The 20,711-nt window shown below is 46.1% G+C and overlaps 1 protein-coding gene across 1 annotated transcript in view; it reads right to left on the bottom strand.

Moving 5' to 3' along the window:
- Positions 1-20,711, bottom strand: part of ATP13A5 (ATPase 13A5) — a 48,823-nt gene that overhangs the window by 8,512 nt on the left and 19,600 nt on the right. Inside the window, exons 14-26 of the mRNA XM_048865482.2 lie at positions 17,609-17,759; positions 13,818-13,904; positions 11,975-12,131; positions 10,184-10,301; positions 9,486-9,610; positions 8,995-9,158; positions 8,177-8,299; positions 6,776-6,855; positions 5,431-5,473; positions 3,239-3,348; positions 2,818-2,914; positions 1,423-1,495; positions 180-354 (exon numbers count right to left, since the gene is read on the bottom strand). Coding sequence (XP_048721439.2) covers positions 180-354; positions 1,423-1,495; positions 2,818-2,914; positions 3,239-3,348; positions 5,431-5,473; positions 6,776-6,855; positions 8,177-8,299; positions 8,995-9,158; positions 9,486-9,610; positions 10,184-10,301; positions 11,975-12,131; positions 13,818-13,904; positions 17,609-17,759 — 1,503 coding nt within the window. The remainder of the gene's footprint in view (positions 1-179; positions 355-1,422; positions 1,496-2,817; positions 2,915-3,238; positions 3,349-5,430; positions 5,474-6,775; positions 6,856-8,176; positions 8,300-8,994; positions 9,159-9,485; positions 9,611-10,183; positions 10,302-11,974; positions 12,132-13,817; positions 13,905-17,608; positions 17,760-20,711) is intronic.

Below are 20,711 nucleotides of genomic sequence, written 5' to 3'. Positions count from 1 at the left end.
ACAGCCGACTCTACAGTGTGCATGGGATGTGGAGTGTGACTAGCTGAAGGATGGAGAAGTCCTGGTGAGTGCCCAGTGCCCCCAGATGCTGCAGTACTGTCTTGTATTTCAGCATGCTGTCTCGGCTGGCAGCAGGATTTTGCAAGACTGGGATTAGAAATGGGAAGCAGAGGAGTTACCTGTGGTTGGCCATCTCTGAGTACCAAGGCTGCTGCTTCACAAAAAGGAAGCCACAGACCAGCATGACTGCAGTAATGCCCGTATGGAGAATGACTGAGAGCAGCAAAGGAGGAGAGATGAGCTGCCCTGGAGGTCTGTAAGGGGCCAGCTTCGGGTAGGCCTGGGTCAAACTCACTGAAAAAGAGAACACACATTTCCTCTCAGAGACAATGCAGCCCTGGCTACTCCACTGCTGGGTTGGGTGCATGACCAGTCCGAGCCTGAGGCGAAAGCCCTCTGCATGTACGGCACACTGACTTGCCCACGTGTGAAGACTGCAAGGTTTGTCCAGTATAAATGGGAAAGCTGTGGCCTTATTCGCCCTGCCATGACTGCTTCTGTGGCTACATCCTGCCCTCCAGCCCTTCAACAGATAAACTGCACCCCACTGAACAGCAAAGCAATGCATGTTACTCCACCACCACCTGCTCACTCCCATGTCCTGGCCCTCTGACACTGCTGCTTAAGTACCTGTGGGAGCCAGTGGGTTTAGTCCTATTGGCCCTTGGCCCATTGTCATTCAAAATTAGCACCGGAGTCTGAACATTGCCACAGAAAACATCACACCTCGGTGCTATGGGTTGTTGCCCTCTCAAAGGGTCTCTATAGGTCCTGCACTGTGTTTCCACGGGCCTGGTCTGACAGCCTCAGCCTGTATGATTATGAATTACTTGTTTTCCCATAGCGCCCAGTGGCCTCAGCCAAGATCAGGCCCTGCAGTGCTATGTGATGGATACACAATAAGAGCCAGCCCCTGCACAAAGAGCTTATGATCTAATAGGCAAGGGATGCAAACAGTAGGCGAAATGGTGCATTATTGTCTCCACTAACAGATAGGGCACTGAGGTACAGAGTGATTTACTCAAGGTCACACAGGGAGGCTATGGCAGAGCTAGGACTTGACCCCAGCTCATCAGAGTTCCAGCCTAGTGTCTTAATCATCAGCCCACCCTTCCTCTTCCAGCTGCCGTAGGTGTCTGAATGCTGAAGACTCTGGACAGGAGAACTGTGGTTGTGGGTTCTGGGCCAAAAGGTTCTGGGCAAAACCCTGCTCTCAGTTCCACCCAGGTAGCCCCACTGAAGTCAGTGGTTATGGTGTAAGCATCAGCAGAATGTGGCTCGCTTTTTAGATTTCTAAAAGAAAGTGAAGTCGATTGTTTACACACACAAAGACTTAAGCACACCCTGTGCTGAGCTGCTTACTTGTTAAGCAAACCAGAAGGGTGATGACAACATCTTGCATAAGGTACTGGTAGCTCCCAAAGATCTGCAGTTGCTGAAAGAAAGAAAGAAAGAAAGAAAGAAAAAAAGCCCATCCAAGGTTCCCAGGATAGCAGGTTATTTCATTGTGATACACATTTCCATGGTACCCATCAGTTGAGTATCAGCCCAGACCAGTTTATCTTTGTCCTGTCTCTACGAAAGCATAATATTTAATATGACTTCAGAGCTACATAATGCCACTCCCGGTACTCTCAAGTCGAAAGGCCCAGCCCAGTCAGTCTGATGGACCAGCTCCACAGCACAGCCCCACTGAAGTCAGTGCCAGTGTACACCAGCTAAGGAGCTGACCCTGTACAGGGTTCCATGAACTGACACAAATGACGGGGCCAATTTCAGCCCTGCCCAAAGCACATACAATTGGCAGTAACTTCAGTGGGAGTGGCCGTGCTGCCAGGCCTGCCATTGTCCAATGTGAGGGGAACGCAGACGAAGCTGTTAAGCCAAAGTTGGTGGCCGTGCATATAGGGTTAAGACTTAGTACCTGGTTTCAGCTATTCTGATATGAAAACAGATTAGTTATTTTATTTAACCAGTAAGTCCTGCAGAGCTGATTTTTTTAAATAGCAATACACTGGCTATGCACAGATTTAAATACTGCAACAGCAATCTCCTGCCATTTCTGTGCTTGCACATGAATGATCTTTGCCGGCTGTGCTTGTCTGCTCTACCTGTGACATCACCAGCGTCTGATGTTACTGTGTTTACCAACTCTGCAAACATTCATGTGCTTCACTTTACATTCGTGAGGGGCCCCACTGAGCTCCTTGACACTATGGTACCTGTGCAAAAGGAAGCACATGCATAATTCAGCAGGAGTAGAACTTGCACAAGGATTTCAGTATTTCTCCTACATAATAATAATAATAGTCTTGTGCTCAAGCAATGACACACAGAAGAAACCCCTTCCTCCTACAGCATCTTCCGTATCTTCTCTCACATAAGAGCTTTCCCCAGCATTCCTTTGTGGGGACTGGCCCTTTAAATTTGGAAAGTGAGGCAGCTGTACCCCTAAAGGAGCCATTTTGTTACCGGTCCTGCTTGCTGTGTCTCCTTCTCTTCCAGCTGGTGAGTACTCCTAACTACTCTGGTGTTTTCCCTTTCTTCTGGGGGACCGGCCCATTTTCACAGGACTCATTCTGTTGCCTCCTAACAGTAACTGTGACTGAGTTCCACTATTTGTTACCCAGCTCGTAACACCTTGACAGTCCCTTGGAGCAATGCAGAATTTTTCTTCCTAGCTATGGGCTGTGAATAAGGATTACAATCTGGAGAAAGACACAGCTCATTGATGAGAGATTGGTTTTAGACACATACCCAGTAAAGCAGAGCAGTGCCAATAAACTGAGTCAGGCCGTACAGGGTCAGGTACTTAAACACAGCAAAAGAAGCAACCAAAGCAGCACAACCTTCCCTGTTAGGAAAAAAATTCTATGGTGACTATAGAACAAGCAATTTTAAGAGCTATAGGACTCTGCCTAAGAAAAGCAGCTCAGTTTGTTTGAATTTTAGTTCACGGTGTTACAAGGAAATTTACTTTGTTTTTTCAGGACCCATTTTGGATATTTATATGTGAGTGTACTCCTGATTTTGCACTAAAGGTTTCAGGGTAGGTGGTGACTGTTGTGTGACTACAGATAACAGAAGTTGCATAGGGAACAATTCTGACGCAGTGCTTTGAAATAGCAGTGTGTAAATAACATACTAGAGCAGAAAGCCCATGGTGAGATTGCTTTACCTGATCAGCTTGGGCACACACTCTACGTTGGGGGTTTGCGAGGTGAAAGGCGAAGCCACCGATGCCTCCTGCTCTGACAATGATATCCCTGCGTGGGCCATTTTCAAAGCCTGAAATACACCAGTGTATGAGCAGGACAAGGCATTACTACAGAGTCCATCACCCTGTGCACGTGAACTTGCTCCTCACAGTATGTCCTGTATGTTTTCTGGTGTTTTGTCCAGTCTTGTTCCAAATGTCCTGACCAACTGATCAGCCTCTATTCCAAAGTCTAGTGTAACCTCATTGTCAGGAGGTTTTTCCTTCCCTTCCTTCTTTTCATCTCATGATTCCTATTTGTATCCGTTTGAACCCTAATTCCTTGCCTGCTTTGTTTACACCCTTCCAAAATCTGTAGGCTGTTACCTCCCTTCTTAGGGCTTGTCTTCACATACAGTGCTGGAGTGGCGCAGCTGCAGGGGTGAAGCCGCTACTATGCTACGCTACACCTGTCAGGGATGGTCTCGATAATACTTAGTCCTGCCTTGAGTGCAGGGGACTCTCGAGGCCCCTTCCAGTTCTATGATTCTATGCCAACAGGAGAGCTGCTTCCGTTGGCATAGTTACTCCACCTCCCTGAGAGGCGGTAGCTCTCCCGTTGACATAGCCCCGTCTGTTCGGGGGGTTAGGTCAATATAACTACGTCACTCAGGGGTGTGGATTTTTCACACCTCTGAGCGACATAGTTATAGTGACACAGATCTGTAGTGTAGATCTGGCTTAAGTAGCCTCTTGGCCAAGGTGTTGTATCTAATCTTTTCTCTTAGATCAACCCCTCCCGTCCCCTACTCATTTTTTTTTACTGTCTGTGAACTCCCTTGAATTTATTAATACCTTCAGACTTCCTGTTCAGTACCCTTAGAATATGTGAGTGATTTGTGAGCCAAGCTGTGTAAAGCCAGTTAACATATTTCATAGTTAGAGCCCTACCAAATTCGCGGCTGTGAAAAACACGTCCTGGGCTGTGAAATCTGATCTCCCCGGTGAAATCTGGCTAATGCAAGGGAGATCAGATTTCAGAGTTGGGTGACTGGGGAATAGCGGCTGCTGGCGGGGAGCCCAGCGCCGAAGGTAGTACCCCCACCAGAAGCAGCGCAGAAGTGAGGGTGGCCTGGTTTGTGGGGGGTCGTCACTTTGGACTGGGGCAGGGCTGGCCTTACAGGTGGGTGAGCGGGTGACCACCCAGGGCCCCGTGGTCAGGGTGGTGCTGTGGTCACACACGCCCCATACACACACAGCCAGCCCAAGGCCCCTTTAACTCCCAAGCGCTGGGCCTGGAGCTGGGGAGGGTCAGGGCTGGGGGCACCTCAGCCAGGGGCTCCTACTGCATGCTGGGCTACAGCTGCTAGTCCCGGACGGGCTGCAGAGGGCCAGGACTTCCCTTTCCTCCGCAGGGGCCGCTTCCGATGCCACTCCAGGAACCTCCCCCAGCTGCAGGAAGCCCTGAGGCTATCCGCCGGAAGTCCAGCTCTGAAGGCAGTGCGGCTGCCAGCAGCAGCGCAGAAATGCGGGTGGCACGGTACGGTGTTGCCACCCTTACCTCTGCGCGGCTGCTGGCGGGGTGCTGCCTTCAGGGCTGGGTGCCTGGCCAGCAGCCGCCCTCCGGCTGCCAAGCTCTGAAGACAGCAGCACAGAAGTAAGGGTGGCAACACTGTGATCCCCCTACAAGAGCCTTGCGATCCCCCCCAGGACCCCGTTTTGGGTCGGGATTCCCACCGTTACAATACTGTGACATTTCATATTTATCTGAAACCATGAAATTTACAATTTTTAAAATTCTGTGATCGTGAAATTGACCAAAATGGACCATGAATTTGATAGGGCCCTATTTATAGTTAATGACTAGGCTATTCCACCATGCATCCCAGAAGATTACACTGTAAAAATATAAGAAAGGAACATTCCTATCCAATGTTTTTCATCATACTGAATAACTCTAGTTGGATTTACATTTACATGAAGAATTCCATAAAAGAATGTTTCTAAAAGGGACACATTGAAGGATATATTGTATGTTCTGACAACCTCATTTGGACAGTGCTGTTAGAATGTTTCATGGCAGTAGATTAAGCTACTCTTTTCATGGCACTTGGCAGAAAGACAAAAGGAAGGACACCATTTCAGGAGAATGAGGGATTTTTGTTTCTACGTACCCCGCAATCATTGGCTCCATCTCCGCACATACCCACATAGTAACTGAGAGGGACAAAGAAAAAAATTAATAGGTGAACTTTGTTTTATCATTTAACATACTCTCTCATACATTCATTTAGGATCTTCAAATATGTCACATCAGAAAGAAGAGGTGACTGACTACACTTCACCTACTGCCCTTCTGCAGGAGAGTGTGTTGGTCGGGTTAGAGGTGGCTGTTTTCATATGGTACTTACTCCAATTTTGTGTTTTGTTTTTAACTTGCCTACATTTTAACTTTCCCAGATCGTTTATGCATATGTCAAACAGCACAGATCTCAGTACAGCTCCTTGGGGGGCCCCGCTATTTGCCTATCTCCAAACTGACCATTTGTTCCGACCCTTTGGTTCCTATGTTTTATCTGGTTACTGCTCCATGAGAGGACCTTCCCTCTTATCCCATGACTGCTTAGTTTGCTTAAGAGCCTTTGCTGAGGGACTTTGTCAAAGGCTTTCTGAAAGTCCAGTTACACTATACCATAGTTTTATCATTGAGTGCGGCTGGAAAGAGGCAGACCCATCACCATGTGACCAGTCAATTCTTCACAGACAAGTTTGGGAACCTCTCCACTAATATCTATACAACATGCTAGAAAGTGGTTTTGAGAGTTCAGTCGTGTGACCCATTACTGAGTAACAAAGGAGGCTGCAGTGTTCAGCACGGGGAAACCTACGCTGTCTTTGGCCCTGCTCTGCACTACCTCAACAGTGTATAAGCAGGGTTTTCAATCTCCAGAGTGGTCATTGCATCAGAAGCAATCATTTTACCTTAAAAAAGTTACAAAAAGTATTTCTCTTGCTTCTGCATTGCAGACAGTGTTTACAAACAGTGTGACATCTGGCCATGGGAAACATTAATTTCAACATTAATGCCTGAATGAGCCAGTTTCAGTCCAGTATCATGTGCCAGATTCTGACCTGCTTTTCGCAGCCTGGGGTAACTCCACTCAGCTCAGTTGGAGCTACGCTGTGGTAACTGAAATTAGAATCTGACCCATGGACTTTTATTTCATCCTGCCACTCGTGCTTAATGGTGCCTTTTATATATTATACTGTAGAGTGTAGTGGCTAATATTGGTCTAAGGCTAAAGTCACTACAGTTGTGTATAGATAGATTAGATGTGAATTTGGGTGGAAGGGGACCATACACTGTGAGCTCAGAGGGTACATAGAGGTTTTAAGCCTGGAGAAAGGGAGGGGGAGAAAGCTGAGTTCGTAATCAAACGTAAAGATACGCTGTGCTTTACTTCTCTGTGTGGCACTATCTGTTGTAATTATGGTTACAAAACGTTCTACTGAGCCTACTTCAGTTTTTGAAATTCTTCAACGAGGCTGGATTTCTGCCCAGGAGACATTCTAGCAAAAACAGTCCCATTCACTAGTATCTGTAGAGAGAAGAACGTTGAGGTACTAGATTGAAAAAAAAAACCCAAATATTTTTAGCGCTGTTAGGAATCCAGTGTCCCTTGTATGATATTTAGCAGCATAAGGGAGAATTCAGCCCTGCTTCATTATTGAATCAGCTGCAATAGCATCTTATTGCTTTTTATAAAACCGTTCACTTTTCTTCTTTGATCTACAGACGGCATTGGACCAAACCCCCCACTCTGAACCTCCCCCCACATGTTGGAGTTTTTGTAATCTGAACCTGAATTCTGAATTCTTCTCATAAAAAGCTGTACCAAAACCCAGGGTCACAAGACCCACAAACTTCGAAGTGTTAAAAATCCAGTTCCAAAATAAGGGCATGACACCAAGTCCACTGAGGTCAATGGGAATCTTTCCCATGACTTTAATAGACTTTGGATCAGCCTGTAGGAGTTTGCAATGTGATCCCATCTCTGTGTGATCATTTTCCTGCTCCATGAACAGTATCCCTTTAAATTTAGCTCAACTCTTCAGGATCAAGTAGGATCGCCAGTCTATGTGATCCTTTTATCATTCACCAATAGCGCTAGTGACCAGTTTTATTAGTTACTACCACAGCTCTAGAAATGCTGATTCATGCCTGTGTGTTTCCCTAATTAGACTGTTACAATTAAATGAATTCTGTGCTTCCTCTTATCTCCTTGTGAGACAGATGAACATTCAAAATGCCCTAAATGGGCCATTTTTATACACTGCTCATGTGAAACCATGATGTTATAATAGGATTTTCGAACTGCACAACAGACAGTGACAAATTCTCAGCTGGTGTAAATTGGAGTGTCGCTTCATCAAAGTCAATGGCACTACAATGAATTCCAACAGCTGAGAATCTGGCTCAGAGATTTTAAAAGAGCACTTCTGTGGTCACTGCATGTATCATGGGATGGGCAGCAGGAGGTGAAGATTTTTGCTTTTGAGTTCAAATGTTCACAGTTCAAATGCAGCCCAGGTTGATAGTGGCCACTAGTCAATGGCTGTGTTGGTGGCCGACAAGAAATGAGTTGATGTTCTTAATTAAATTCTAAAGGAAAGTGGTAATTCCATTATACAGCTCACCCCACAATTTTCACTCTTATTTGAATCCTCAGCAGAATGAACACTGAGACCAGCTAAGAGCAGAACATTCAGGATAAATTTGGGGAACATGGGGGCCATTGCATGGTCATGGTCTCTTTGTTGAGAATGAGCTGAGTGACTCTCACACCTGTTTATCAGTATAGCACCTTTGAAATTCAAAGTTTTTGTAAGAAACAGCTCTTTGTTTCCTCGCAAACTTACTTTTGGCAGCAAACTCTTGAAATGCTTCACTATAACCTGATAGGATTTTCCATTCAAGGCAAAATGGTAATTGTTGCTTTCCCTTTCAGGAATGGTCCTTTCCTCAATATTAACACATGTGTCCTAGAAATCAGACAAGAGTTACTCCTAGACTGGGATCATAATGTCTTAACATATGATTAATGAAGGGGACAAATGTAACTGCTCAAACCACAACTGTATTGCGGTCTTAGTGGCTAGAGAAAAGGAATCTAGAAACCTGGGTTACACTGTCTTGTAATAGACCTTGGAAAAGACATTTAACCACCTTGTGCCTCAGTTTTCATCAGTAAAATGGGGAAAATATTTACCTCACCTACCACCCCTTTGTAAAACTTTGTGGCTCTGTCTCCATGTGACTACTTAGTTGTGATCTAACACTTGTTAATTACTACATGTTAACCAACGTGATTGTCAGTTATGCTATAGAAATTACACTGAAATTTTTTCCAGACACAACATATGTTTCTAGTTGTATTTAACCATAGAGCCCTACTGGGTGAATGAGACATGCTATATATCTGCAGAGAACTATTATTATTTACTATTATATTTTATGAGTTGTTCTGAGCTGATGGCTATATCAAATATCACTCCCCCAGCTGATGGAAGATTTAAAAAAAAATCCTTCATGTTTCCTCAGTCCCTTCATGTCACAGCAACTTCAAGCCTATTGGGCAAAGCAGTAAGAAAACCACTTTTCACATGTTAAAAGCCTCAAGGCTTCATTAAATCCCATCAGCATTTGAAAAGTGACCAACACCCCCAGTTGTGCTTACAGTGATTCCAGATGCATTTAGTTTGCTATCTTCCACAAGTTGCCAGGTAATGGATGCTGGGGTGGGTCCTTCTGGTTCACTTGCTTCAATGAGAATCACTTTGCTGGTCTTGGAAATCATTTCAGAATTTTTGGCCACAGTAACAGCTGTCTGAAGGTTGTCACCTGGAAAACAAACAAGTGAGGCAGACTGTGGCAACAAATCTGCTCTTCGGTCTACTGTAACTTTACTGTGCTACACACTCTGCCCACCCCCACTTTTCTCTCCCCAGTTTTTTCTAGAGACCAGAGGGCTGATTCTCCACTGTTACACCAGGGGTATGCTGCTGTAACTGTTTAATTCAGTGGTGTTGCACTAATCTAGAGCTAATGTAACAGGGGCAGCAAGTCCATGGACCAGATCCTGCGAGCCATCGGCTCATGGAACTCCTACTGTCCAATGTGGGAGTTCTGCACCTGGAGGGCTACAAGGATCAGGCCCAGAGATAATACCTGTGACCATAACGCTCCTGATGCGGGCAGCGCTGAGTTCTTCCAGGACAGGCTTGGTCTCTGCCTTCAGCCGATTTTCCATTATCAGAAGGCCAAGGAACGTGAGGTCAGACTCCACCTCCTCCCTGAGAATGAAGATAAAAACACCCAGTGAGATTGTTTTGATAGTGTTTGGGTCGGGAGGAGAATCTCAGTGCAGCATTTGTTTTATATAGAATCCACATGGGAATGGCAATGCACCTTTCTTTCCAGTGAAACGTAACTCATACTGAATTTGAAGCAAAGCTGATTCATTTACATTTCTACAGCTTTCCACAGACTGCCATGCCTCCACAACATGGTTGTGTGGACTAAGCAGGAAGCGTAGCCAGGACACACACACAGACGCCAGATATCTTCAGAATCAGAAATCTGCTGTACCCCCTGGAAGACAGCGTACATGGGGAGGAGACCTGCCTCCTTTCTGCTCCCATCCCCAGCTGCTCATCATGCTGGGCTGGCAGCATGCCAACACAGAGCTAATGCAAAGATGAAGGTCATGGGGGCTGAGTTTAACCCATTAGCTTATTTGGCAATTAGCAGTGTAGGGATCATGCTGAATGGCTTAGCTATTCCCGGATCCCTCTCCACTGGCAGGTCGTGCAGAGTTGGAGTGGAGAGGTATGCAGTAGTGATAACAGGACATTAGCAAAGCTTACCTCTCTAAGTTGTCCAGTTCCACGTCCTTTCCCATGTTTAGTGCTTTATGTGCCAGTGCAATCACTCTGAAACCTTGGGTCGTGTAAACCTTAAGCTCCTTTATAAAATCAGCTGGGACTGTTTAGAGGAGAAAAGAACATGTGGACAAGTCTTATGGTTTTAGTGACTTAAAGAACATCCAGTCTTTGGTTCTTTTCTTCTATGGCTTAATCTCTGGGGAGACAAGTTGTGTGCATATTATTTTTTAAAGAAATAATGGACTTAATATAATTTTATTGTCCAGGAGAGGACTGGACAGTACAGAACATACATTTCTAGGGAAAATCTGGGACTGGGGGCATGTTGGGATCACCCTGCAGTATAACCCAGGCTGGTGAGACCCTGAATGTAGTCACTCAGGGTGTAGCATGCATATTGTTTGTGAGCAGCCCAGGGGAGAGCTACTTCAGCAAGGCATTGTAAGGCACCTAAGGTTGCAGGAATGTCACAGCCCACCCACTCCCCCCGGGTAAGGATTGTATTCTGGTATGCCACAGTAAAACCCACCTATGATCTTGCTTCCAATTAGCAGCCTCTTCATAAAATATCTCCCTTGTTTCCTGGGCCTGTCTGCCTAATTCAGTCATGTCAGGGCCAGTGTGGGGAGGCCACAGCATCACATAGCCCATCCTGGCAAACCCAGGCCAGCAGAGGGTGCCCATAGAAAGGGTGTAACGTAAGGCCTAGCAGGTCTTGAATCTGGGCATGCAGAGCTGCCAGGCATGCAACACTTCCAGTGGCAGCTGTAATTAGCTTGCGCTCCACTATTCACAACTGCTCTGGCCACAGCCCACAAGAAGTCCCACCTCAAAGAGTCTGACAAGCAGCAGCCTCATGGCTACTGATTGGCACCCAACCCTATATAAACCCACAGGACATTCTGGGAAGTGTTCAGGCAACAGTGTGGATCTTCTATGCCACCATGACCACGTCTGCCCTTGAATGCCTGGCTTTGAGCTCACCTTGATGTGGATCTCGTCTCCTTATCTGGACCCTGACTTGGACTCTGGTCCTTGGTATTGACCCCAGCCTGGAACTTGGCTATGAACTTCTCCACTAGTCTCAACCTCAGGTTTGACCCTGCTCTGCACCTTTCTAGTCTGAGTTCTTCCACTTAAATGCTGTGTAACTTTTTGGGTGAATCACCTAATATTTCTATGCCTCAGTGGGAGCTTTCTTTGATGGCAAGCAGCTGGCTTTGTGAATGGGCTGGGCTGGGTCCAGGCCAGGACAGAGACGTGAGAAGCTTCTGTTACTGCTATAGTTTACACTGGTGGGGGGAAGGCCCAGGACCAAGAGAGGCACAAAGGTGAATTAAAGCTACTTTTGCCTCTTGTCCCTCCCTCAGTTGTGCACAGTGTGAGTTGGAAGTAGCTAAGGCTCAAGCCTGCAATCTACAGTTGGATCTGATAATTCCATACAGAGATTTTAAAGGCAAATGTAACTTTAGGATGGTCTTAGAGACTTTAGGATGCATCCGATGAAGTGAGCTGTAGCTCACGAAAGCTTATGCTCAAATAAATTGGTTAGTCTCTAAGGTGCCACAAGTACTCCTTTTCTTTTTTCAGATAGAGTAAATCATCATAGCATTTGACTGTACATCAAATCAGCTACTGGACCATGCAAGAAGGCCATGGTAACTGTGTCAAAGAGATTTACAGGTGCACAGTAACTCTCAAGGGCAATTCCCTTTTGGACTGAGCAAAAATAAAGATATATATATATTTACACACATATATACGTTTCCATACCAGTTTCTGGTCTGCAAAAGCTGGTCACCATTTCTGGTGCTCCTTTCATATACAGATCATATGGGTCCTTCCCAATCTGCTGGGTAATGACAGACATCCTCTGCAGCCCGGAGGAAAATGGGAACTGATGTAGGATTGCTATCCCATCCACTGGAGTCTGAGGAAAGGTCAGGAAGGTAAGATGTTAATTAGATGCTCAATTCATTTTGCAAACAGAAAATCTATCCTTTGGCTAGACTGGTATTTGTTTCCTATTGTGAGTTCTCTCTGGAGTTGAGTTAATTAGTCTGAGGGCTTTTCACTTGCTACCTTTAGCACATGGGATCACAGGGACCAGACACAAATTGCACAACATCTAATCTATTTCCATACACTTTCCTCTAGAAAATTCAGGGCTGTTCCCTATAGCACATTCTTCAGTGCTCAGTCCCGGCTAGCTTTTAAATTGTCTCTGAAGATGGGGCTTCCTACCACTGCTTCCTGTGGCAAACTATTCCACAGCTTATAGACCTCCGTGGGTTTTTTCCTCCCTGATAGTCAGCCTATGCTTTCCATCCTGTTTTGTGCTTTGTTCTAGTCTGCCTTTCATTAGCCATTTTGCATTTATTTGTGTGAAACCCTTTGAGAGCTAAGGGAGAAACGCTTGGAGTAAAGTAATACCTGTAGTGTTCTGTTTATTTTTTTCTCAGTGTGTTACAATGCACGTCTTTTCCTATAGATTAGTTCAGTCTGGTAACCAGGGTATCTGATCCCGTTCAGGTGATTTGTTAATATCCAGTTGTGTCAGCTGTTCCCTGCACAGGTTTCACTTTGAATAGTCTAGAAAAGCACGTTTGCTTTGTCGTAATGTTAGAGTCCTCCTCTCCGAGGCGTCTGTCCTTACTTCTTAGAATGTCTATTTTTCATCTCTAAGACTCTTCCCAAGTGTGTGAAAGAAACATGCAGGAAAACTTTGCTGCTACCAGTATAGCAAATAGTTTTTGCCTCAGCCACTCAGGGAGCAGCCAGTGAGGGTCCAGCAGGCGCATATAAAAGGAGCTGCAGGGAGCGTGAGTGCACTCGGCTTGCAGGGACTGGGGAAGCAGGAGATGCCCCTGTCTGGTTGCAAGGGTTAAGGCACGTAGTTGCTGGCAGGGATGGGGAAGTGAGGGAATAGCTTTTGGCTAGCTGCCAGGACTCACTTAAGACAGGCCAGGGGGAAGGGACTATGTATGGAACTGTTACCTCCCGGAAGGGGGCTGACTAGACTGACCCAGCTGGAGAGCTGGGGTCAGAGGACTAAAGGCCAGGCAAAGAGTCCGCAGGGAGGAAGCCCTGGGAATGCTGCTCCACTCCAGAGCAGGAACTTCACATGTAAGCTGGCCAACTCAGGTATTGAGACAGGCCCTGTTGGTCAGACTGAGGACCAGGGCGGGCTACAGAGATGTTGGTGCTCAGGGAGGGCTACAGGGCATTACTGAGGACTTTGAGATAGGCCCGTTTGGACGGTGTATTCTGGAAGTGGGGGACAGTGTACGCAACTCGGCCAGAGGACTGACTCACTGAAGACCTGCCGAGACATCCATTGGTTGGAGGGGGGCGTTCGCGAGAGGTGGGTGCTGCCCTGCTGAAAAGAACTGAAAGATTGCAGGCACTGTCGGTCAGAGAAGGGGGCACTCGTGAGAGGCAGGTGCCGACCCCGTTACAGGGACACCTTTCATAAGATGCAAAAATAGCATAAAAGAACGGTTGAGGCAATTTAAAGCTGCCAGCCAATTCTCAACATCGGAGAGGTAAATGAATGTTACTTCTGCTAGAAGTTACTTACACACCATAATCTTTCTGTTAAAAACAGAGAACTCACATTTCTAGCATTCGGTCCTGGTTTAACGATTACACTTGTATCTGGTACTCCAACCTTACTAGGAGCTGTACTGGAATCTTCCATTTCCTTTGGGGGGGGAGGAAATTACACCAATAATAAAATTAGGACATTGACCAGGAAGCATTCAAATATTCAACCTACACCTATGGCCACAGGTATACTTAGGGATGTGCAAAAGTTCCAGTCTTTGAGGGGTTAAACTTTGTGCTCAAGTTTTCACCATTTCATATTGGTTTCTTTGCACTTCTAAAATGTGGTTTGCAATATTTCACAAGCGAGGTTTGTTTGGTTTTTTTTGCTGTGAGAATGCAAAAAAACAAAAGCCAACCAACCAGAAAACATACCTTTCACTCAAAATGTCACACTCACAAAACTGCCAGCAGAAGCTAGATATCTCAGCTCTCCTGGGCTGATCCCATGGGTGCTCATACATGACATCCATGCTTTCATATGTCTGTCACCAGTGTAAACACAAAGGGTGATGGAATACAGGTAAATTTAACTTTCATGGGTTTTACAAGATGTTGAAGGTAGACTCATTTAGACAATGAACCAATTGGTTATGTCATAATCCCTTGTTTAAAACAGGTTAGGTAAGTCTCTGGAAAGAGTAATACTGGACCCTTCCTGCTTCGGTCAGAGCATTTGGCTAGACACACTGGGAGGTGCCTGCCAACCACAATCTGGGGTGTCTATGGTTATGAGAGATCACATTTTTCATCGGCTCATGCTGTGAACACCTGTTCTCTGTTAGTAAGTCCCAGAGTGTAATGCCCACTTCTCCTGAGCGCTAAACAACAAAGTAACACGCTTCTATAAAAAGCACAGGTGCATCTGGAAGGCAGTGTTTAGAAAAGGGCCTTTAATGTGTCCTCACCCATGTTAGGTCAAAATTCTCCTCTCCATTATGCTCAGTGTCTCCATCATATACTGCACAGCCACAGGTCAGCCATGCTGCTATTGCTTGGGGGAAGAGGGGGCAGAAAGGACCATGAAGGAAGAGTCATGGGGCTCTGTGGCATTGAGGGTTGTCATCGTTCTGAGGTAAGTACATCTGACCCTTTCATGGCCTATTTGAGGGCACCCTAATTGGGTTTCAGGCCTGTACCCACCACCCCTCTCTGGGCAGAAACCTGCCTCCCCCTCCCTCCAGACCAGGGATTTAGGCTGCAATTTTCTCCTACAACTCACTGGTCACCTGAACAAGTCTGAGTTTTGTTCAGCATCTGCCAACCTTCTCTCTCCTGGCCACTATGGCAGGGCTAACCAATGACCAGCCAGCCGTCATACAGTGGAGTATCTATTTAGAACCAAAGCATTAGAGAGAAAACATAACTTGAAAACTATACCCAGGTGATGTGAATGCCCGTCTGAGCAGGAGTCGCCCATCTTCCACATGGAGACCCCAGTAGGTTTGAATGTCCCTCGAACCCTTTCTGTAGGCTGTCCCTCTTATCAGTTCTTGGAGCGAGTGAGAATGACTCTTCTCCCATAGCAGGCTGCCCACTTTATACAATTCTCAGTTCTTTGTCTGCTAGTCAAAACCACTGTATGCAATTTCCCCAGGGGGGTGGTACTCCTATAGCCTTGTTTACCTGTCTAAGGATTTGCATTAATTACCCCCTAATGATTTTTAGTTCCTGATATCAGAAGCATGAATAGACTAATGCATAGACATTGCATTGCTTGTTCTGTTCCAAAAAAGAAATTAACACTTTCACACCCGGCAGGTAACAAGATGAGATGGGAAACTGAGTCACAGTCTTTCATAAAAACAAATCAGATGTTTCCCAGGTCTCCATCTCTCCTTATTTTAAAAGTGGACACAGCAAGGATACTAGACCAGTATCCTAGGGAAGGCCATAGGCTTGTGACCTGGAAGACACATCTGCAAGTTATCTCTTATTTCAAATGTCTATTCATATAACACATTTTCCTAACAAGCTGGCATACTCTATTCATTAAACAGTACAGAGCTGTTTGATAACCATCCCATATTTTTTTCTTAGTACCTACTGGAGGGATATGCAGTGGGAGCGCTCTCACATGCCCCCTTAGCCATGGGTGGCAGGTATCATAGGCTGGGGGAGGCTGTGCCTCCCTAAACAGCCTGGGGTGGTTCCACCCACACTCTGCCCCAAGACCTCCCCTGCAGTTCCCAACACTCTGCCCTGGCCCATGTGGTGCTCCGGGGCTTCAGGTGCCAGGGGCACTGCAGCCGTGCCACCCAGCCATGGTGGGGGTGCTCTGGGCTTCTGGGGGGGAACAAAAAGGGAGAGGGAGGGGGGACAGGACTTGGGCAGGAGGGGAGGGGCCAGGGGCTAGCCTCCCATAATGGCCGGGTCACCGGCCGTCCATGCCTGAGCCCTGCCTCCCCAAAACCTTTGGGAGTGAACCTGAGACTTGGGCTTTCCACTCCTGCCTCCCATCCAGCCTCTGGAGAGTGAGGCTGGTGACCCTCTGCTTCTCAAAGTGTCAGCCACTCAGCAGGATCTTGGGGGTCCCCACCCATTGGGTATTATAGGAAGTAACTCTTTGGGGATGTGGGGGGAGCAAGGTAAGGCTGGCTTTCTGCAAAGCTGCTCTTAACCGTGCAGTGATTTTACTAGCTGAGGGATCCAAACCCTCTGCCGAGGAAGCATCTTCCCCACTGCCAATTCCTTTCTCTGCCCCACCTCCTGGTAGTCAGGGCTTGGGGACCGCTGTGGCATCACTCCAGGCTCTCTGGGGGAGGAGGTAGTATACTGACATCCCCACCCCACTGAGTTTCCCATGTGTTCCCCACACGCTGAGCTGAGCCACCCTGCTCAGGGTCATTCACAATTCACGGATCATCAGACAGTCAGAGTGGGGGAAGAAGTCCCTCCCCTTCTTCCTGGCTGTGGTTACCTCTGCTATCTCCTAAGCAGCTACTGTATACTTGGGCACTTCCAGCCTTTGGGTGAATACCATAGATTTGGCAATGCTCCTTAGCTGCCTCAGGTTCCCCACTTTCAGCCTGAATCTCAGCCACAACCATGCTCTGTTCCACTCAGACCTCGTTCTCAGTGTGGGAAACTCACATCTCTCTGCAGATTTAATCCAACACAATGAATAGGTTTACACTCAAACTTATTTTCACAGTCAGCACAGCTCATCCACGTTCCTTTCTTGCATCCACCATGTGGGGGAGATTTTTAAATGTCCTGTTGAAACACACTGCCAAAGCCTTCACTGCAAGCAGGGGGAGGTCGGGTTCTGCTCTGTTACACTATAGTAACTCATCTTAAATCAGCTTTGTTGCGCAAGATTCACATCAGTGTAACTGAGAACAGGATTTGGCCCAGTGACTTTAAAAAGTGCCTTGATTTTCTTTTCTTCTGATCTGGTTTTTTGTTCCAAAGATTTTGGGAAAACAAAGGTCTTTCATCAAAAGGACTGAGAACTGAGACTTGGTGGGTGCGAACAATCCACACACCTGAGCACTGTAGCTATGTCGACTCCACCCCTTGTGTGGAACCAGGTGGGTCAGTGGAAGAATACTTCTGTTACCTAGCTACTGTCACTTGGGGAGCTGGCATTCCTACAGCAATTGAAAAACCCTTTCTGTCACTGTAGCCTGCATCTACACTATGGGATTATGACAGCACTGTGTAGACATGGCACTGGAATTTCATTAGTTATTACATATTTCTTCCAGCAGGCTATGTAGTTGCTTGCCTGATGATTAAGGGAATGCTCTCAAGGATTTGCATACTGTGTACATGCAGTTAGAATAATTGTCACGTTACCCAGCAAGTGCCCTCAAACATTTTCTTGTCCAGTGGGTCTCCCTGTATCTTCTCATCCAGAACTATGAGTGAATGACAGCTCGCCATGGCTCCACACAGCAGTCCCCAAGGCAAAGGAGTACCAGAGGCAAAGCTGTGGACGTTCTGGAAACTGATTTAAAACATAGGGTTAGTGTCCAATTTCTTTACAAATAGAAATGTTTAGATTCATGGGGACAAATCCTCAACTGGTGTAAACAGGTTCCTCTCGGCTGACTTCAGTGGAGCTATGTCTATTTACAGCAGCTGAGGATCCAGGCCCCAGTCCATTTGATATACAGGCCTACTCTGCTCAATGAGCCAAAGGTGTCTTAAACATAATTAGCATGGAGCTTTACATTTGAGCTTCAGACTGTGTTATTACTGGAAAGATAATCTCTGAGGGAATCGGGTATGAATACTACCATTAACACAGGAGTTTTAGACTCCTGCTTGACAACTCCTGGTATTATTTATTAAAAGAGATATCTTGGAAACTTAAGACACAACAGAAAAGAGTGATGATGCTTCCTGTAGTCTGCTACATCTCACTGAGCGAGACAAGGTAGGTGAGGTTATATCTTTTACTGGACCAATGAAAGATAGATATTCCCTCCCCTACCTTGTCTCGTTCATATCCTGGGCCCAACACAGCTACAACACTACAAACATCCCACTGAACAGTTTCCTTTGGGAGCCCAACAGAGTGTTGGTGAAGTGTCAAAGTGACACGCTTGACTTCACTGGGCCTGATTCTCCACGGCCCTGCACTATGAGTTATTATTTACCTCGGTGTCAACACCTGTGAGGGGCCGCTGCTGGTGTGAGTGGAGAATTCTGACTTGTTAACATTTTACATCCACCCAGCACAAGTGTAAATGATGACACAAGGTGCAGTGCAGAGAATTATGTCCAACCCCTTCATTTATATAAGTGGCCTTAACATCTAAGGACCTGAGACACCTCACACTTACACCTGTTTTAAAACCTGTATTACTCCACTGATTTACACTGGGGTAAGTCAGAAGAGACTCAGGCCCCAAACATTGCAGTGTAATGCAACATTCCCTGAATATGCTCTCTCCTCCTGCCTGAGGCAGAAACGGAGCATAAATCAGTTTGGGCTGAGTGAAGTCTTTGCAATTTCATCCTGGATTATTTCTCCCCCACTATAATCTTGATTCTTCTCTCTTTCCTATGGCCCTAGGACATGCACCTACCACACAGCCTAGCACTGTCTGTTTTCTTAGAATGTATCTGCTACGTGGCATATTGAACTAACAGGAGGCCCAATAAGTTTGAGGTGAGCATGGTAAAAAGAAGCTATAATTTATTTATCCTCCTTTACTACTAAATCAGACATGGTGAAATGCAACCCATGCGGAGTTCAACAATGTTGAATATGGCAATATGAGATCAAAAGCAGCATTGCATTGTGGATCCTGTAGTCTCTGTGAGCCACCAAAATCTGTTCCATTTCAGGCAACTTAGATAAGCCCTTGGACTCTTACTGTAATTTGGCAAATTAATTAACTAATGCTTATAAAGCATTTTAAAGCAGTTAAATGCTGTATAAGCTTTCTTGCTGTTCTTTTATCTTGTTTAAAAGTACAAAGGATGTTTCACATGCTGAGTGAAATTCCTTTACTGAAGCTGCATAGGTTTCAGAGGGGTAGCCATGTTAGTCTGTATCAGCAAAAACAACAAGGAGTCCTTGTGGCACCTTAGAGACTAACAAATTTATTTGGGCATAAGCTTTCGTGGGCTACAGCCCACTTCATCAGATGCATGGACTGAAAAATACAGTGAGCAGTGTAAATATTACAGCACATGAAAGATGGGAGTTGTCTTACCAAGTGTGGGGTCAGTGCTAACGAGGCCAATGCAATCAAGATGGAAGTGGCCTATTCTCAACAGTTGACAAGAAGTGCTGAATATTAAGAGATGGAAAATTACGTTTTGTAGTAACCCATCCACTTCCAGTCTTTATTCAGGCCTATTTTGACAGTGTCCAGTTTGCAAATTAATTCCAGTTCTGCAGTTTTTCATTGAAGTATATTTTTGAAGTTCTTTTGTCGAAGAATTGCCACTTTTAAGTCTGTTATTGAGTGTCCAGGGAGACTGAAGTGCTCTCCTACTGGTTTTTGAATGTTACAATTCTTGATGTTTGATTTGTGTCCATTTATTCTTTTGTGGAGAGACTGTCTGGTTTGGTCAATGTACATGGCAGAGGGGCATTGCTGGCACATGATGGCATATATCACACTGGTAGATGTGCAGGTGAACGAGCCCCTGATGGTGTGGCTGATGTGGTTAGGTCCTATGATGGTGTCCCTTGAATAGATACGTGGACAGAGTCAGCAATGGGGTTTGTTGTAGGGATTGGTTATTGGGTTATTGTTTTTGTCGTGTGGTTTGTAGTTGCTGATGAGTATTTGCTTCAGGTTGGGGGGCTGTCTGTAAGCAAGGACTGGCCTGTCTCCCAAGATCTGTGAGAGCGATGGGTCATCCTTCAGGATAGGTTGTAGATCCTTGATGGTGCGTTGGAGAGGTTTTAGCTGGGGGCTGCAGGTGATGGCTAGTGGCGTTCTGTTACTTTCTTTGTTGGGCCTGTCTTGTAGCAGGTGACTTCTGGGTCAGCTGATACTCACATCTTCTTGTCAACTGTTGGAAATGTGTGACGTCCACCTTGATTTCAAAATCTGAAATGATGCCCCTGTTGACACCTTATAGAATTTCCTAGTACATCAATGTCAATTTTATTTGCAGATAATCTCTTTTACTGGATGTGACAAAGTTCCTCCTCTACCTTGGTGGGTCTTGCGCTTATTGGTGGATTTGCTTGCCTTGGAGCTTCACGGCAGCCCTCAGCTTCGTGGTTTTTGTGAACCCACAGTCCAGGTCAACTTCTCCTGTGTCTGACCAGGAGTTCGGAGGTTTGGGGGGAACCCGGGCCCACCCTCTACTCCGGGTTCCAGCCCAGGGCCCTGTGGATCGCAGCTGTCTAGAGTGCCTCCTGGAACAGCTGTGTGACAGCTGCAACTCCCTGGGCTACTCCTCCCAACACCTTCTTTATCCTCTCCAC

Source organism: Caretta caretta, chromosome 9 (genome assembly GCF_965140235.1).
Source record: "Caretta caretta isolate rCarCar2 chromosome 9, rCarCar1.hap1, whole genome shotgun sequence".
NCBI lineage: Eukaryota > Metazoa > Chordata > Testudines > Cheloniidae > Caretta > Caretta caretta.
This window is presented reverse-complemented; position numbering and strand designations above follow the sequence as displayed.